This window comes from Rhea americana, unplaced genomic scaffold (genome assembly GCF_003343005.1).
Source record: "Rhea americana isolate MKP2758 unplaced genomic scaffold, rheAme1 scaffold_804, whole genome shotgun sequence".
Lineage (NCBI taxonomy): Eukaryota > Metazoa > Chordata > Aves > Rheiformes > Rheidae > Rhea > Rhea americana.
In genome coordinates this window covers 227-3,063 of record NW_028186984.1, presented here as the reverse complement: position 1 = coordinate 3,063, position 2,837 = coordinate 227, and the positions used below count along the sequence as shown (strand labels likewise).

Sequence of the window (2,837 nt, the reverse complement as noted above, 5' to 3'; positions counted from 1 at the left end):
TCTCAACACAGTTACATCGGGTAGGATTCAGCTCAGTGAATTTGGCCTGCAAAAAATGATACATGGATGTCTCTGCCCAAGTTGACATGTCTGACCTGTCCACCTGAGCCGGTCACTAAACTCCTGCCCTAGTCCTCAGGGAGAAATTGGCACTTTTAGAGTGCTTTTAGCCGTCTATATGAACTGAGGTTAGCCATGCCTCCTGTTTTTATATCCATTCAGAAAGAGGGGACTTTAGCTGAGGTGATCAGATATAATTTATTATTATTATTATTATTGTATTACTAATAATAATAATAATAATTTTTAAGTGTGGTCAGCATAGATTCTTCCCATGACTTTCAGATGGCAAAATTCTGGAGATAAGTCCTACCCTGAGTAGCTATGTTGAGAAGCAGACCTAAATGGAGCTAATAGAGATAATTTCTGAAAGCTTCTGGTCTTGAGTACTTGGAAGAAGGTAACTTTACAAGACCATGAGTTCTTAAGTAATATTTGTCATTCTAGTCTGTTATCCTCTGCCACTGCCACGTCAGTCAGAAGCCCTTGTGATCAACTGACTTATACGAGGTCAGAAAATCTCCAGAGTCATGTTCTCATTATAGTTTACTGGTACGTACCTCAGTCTCACTTGGTGAAATCATAACTCATATTGCTTGCCCTGAGCAGTGCAGATATGCTATTCCCTTCATCTGTGCTACAGCCTTTCATGTAGGTGAAGATTCTCAATCTGCCTTTTGCACTTCCCTGAATGGGATTTTCAGCTCTCAGAAGCCRTTAGAGTCACCATGTTCTAAAGAAGATCCATGCACTTCGTCAGATAAAGAATTCTCCAGGTTCCCTTGACTGTGTTACTTGGTTTTCAGAGTCATATTCATCTGTCCAAATGAAGGTATGATTTAGCTGACATCTTTAAATCAAGGTAGACAAAACACTCCCTAAGGTACCTCAGTTCAGTCTCTTCCTCATGTAGTGTGTAGCACAGTTACAGCTTTTCCCTGTGCTGGGAAAGCTCTATTTCCGAGGGTGGTGATCTTATTTAATTACTGATAGCATGTTTACCTACCACTAGGCCCAGCCTAGACATTCCAGCTATCACACAATCTTTTCTATCTTGACAGATGGACCGCTACACTTGGAGGGACATGGAAAACAAGACAACTGTGCAAGAATTCATCCTTTTGGGTTTCCCAGGCACATGGCGTTTCCGGGTGTCCCTTGTGGTGCTATTTGCACTGATATATTCCCTGACAGTAACAGCCAATGCATCCATCAYAGCCCTCRTATGGGCAAACAGAAAGCTTCATACCCCAATGTATTTTTTCCTCTGTAATCTCTCCTTTCTGGAGATCTGGTACATAACAGGCATTGTTCCCAAAGCTATGGAAGTCATGCTGGGCACTAACCAGACCATCTCCTTCAGAGTCTGCATCCTTCAGTTGTTCTTTCTTCTCTCCCTAGGCTCCACTGAATGTTTTCTCCTGGCTGCCATGGCCTACGACCGCTATTTAGCCAWATGTTACCCTCTGAGATACAACTCCCTCATGAACAATGTCTTCTCTGCTCAGCTGGCCTTCGGCTCCTGGCTGGGAGGCTTTTTGGCCATCTCACTGCTGGCCTTTTTGACATCCAGGCTGACATTCTGTGGACCAAAAGTCATCAATCATTTTCTCTGTGATATAGACTCCTGCCTTGCCCTCTCCTGCACAGATACATGGCCTGTGGAGCTGGCAACCTTCCTCATCTCCATTATTGTTGTGGTGGTCTCCTGTGTGGTTACCCTGGTCTCCTACATGTACATCATCTCTACCATCCTGAGAATCCAATCAGCCCAGGGCCGGAAAAAGGCCTTTTCCACCTGCTCTGCCCATCTCATGGTTGTTACAATATGGTACAGCTCCACTATATTCTTGTATGTCAAGCCATTGGCCCAGAAATCCTTGGATCTAAACAAACTTGTTAATACTTTTAACACAGTTATAACTCCCTTGTTGAACCCCTTYATTTACACACTCAGAAATAAGGAAGTGACACAAGCTCTGCAGAGGGCCTTCCAGAAGAAGKGAAGTAGCTTATGAAAAGGCCTTCMTGTGAGCAGCAGATACATTCCCCCTGGCTTCTGGTCCCCAAACGTTCTTCGCCTCAGTGTAAGAGCATCTGGGCATCACAGTTGGTAACAAACCACCAGCTCCAGTGCAAGTTCATCTCAGTCAGCTTACAGCCATTAAGATGGCTGGGGTGAAGAATGGGGTATAGCTTGATTCTGCTGTGCCCACCTTCCTCTGTTCATTATAGGATAAATCTAGAGTGCCTCATAGTGCTCCAAAGACTAGCCCCTGAAAAGGATGAGACATCCCACCCAAACACAACCTACTGATAGATTCAGAGGAGTGGTTCTTTGGTGGTTCATGATTCAATTTGCTAAGTGCTTAACTTTGTCAGGGATTAATGTGAATCTCTAAAGAATTTCAAATACCTGAATCATTGTTTTATGGAAGTGGACAAGTAGTCTCCCTTTTAATTTGTTATTGTCTAGATGTATCTATGCCACCTCCTTGTGGCTGTTTCATTGGATCATGCTTAGATGCAAGACATATTTGACCATGACTGGTATCTCTAGCAGTTGCTGTTATTCCTGACATAAGGCTATCAACAAAATTTACATTCTTATTTCCTCCTCACCCACAATTTCTCAATGCATTTATTAATGTTCATTAAAAATACTCAAAATACCATGATTTGTGCTAGGTGAGTCAGGGCATTTCCACATTTATAGTTTCACACCAATGCTAAGCAAACCATCATTCCATGCATTTTTGGCTTTGCTGTGGAAGCAC

At 42.9% G+C, this 2,837-nt stretch overlaps 1 protein-coding gene across 1 annotated transcript; it reads left to right on the top strand.

Moving 5' to 3' along the window:
• The first annotated feature begins 1,091 nt into the window (after window positions 1-1,091).
• Window positions 1,092-2,078, top strand: LOC146585414 (olfactory receptor 6F1-like). The gene has a single exon (XM_085322965.1). It carries the CDS (start codon window positions 1,122-1,124, stop codon window positions 2,076-2,078), a length of 957 nt encoding a protein of 318 aa, XP_085179091.1. The 5' UTR covers window positions 1,092-1,121.
• The last annotated feature ends 759 nt before the right edge of the window (window positions 2,079-2,837 follow it).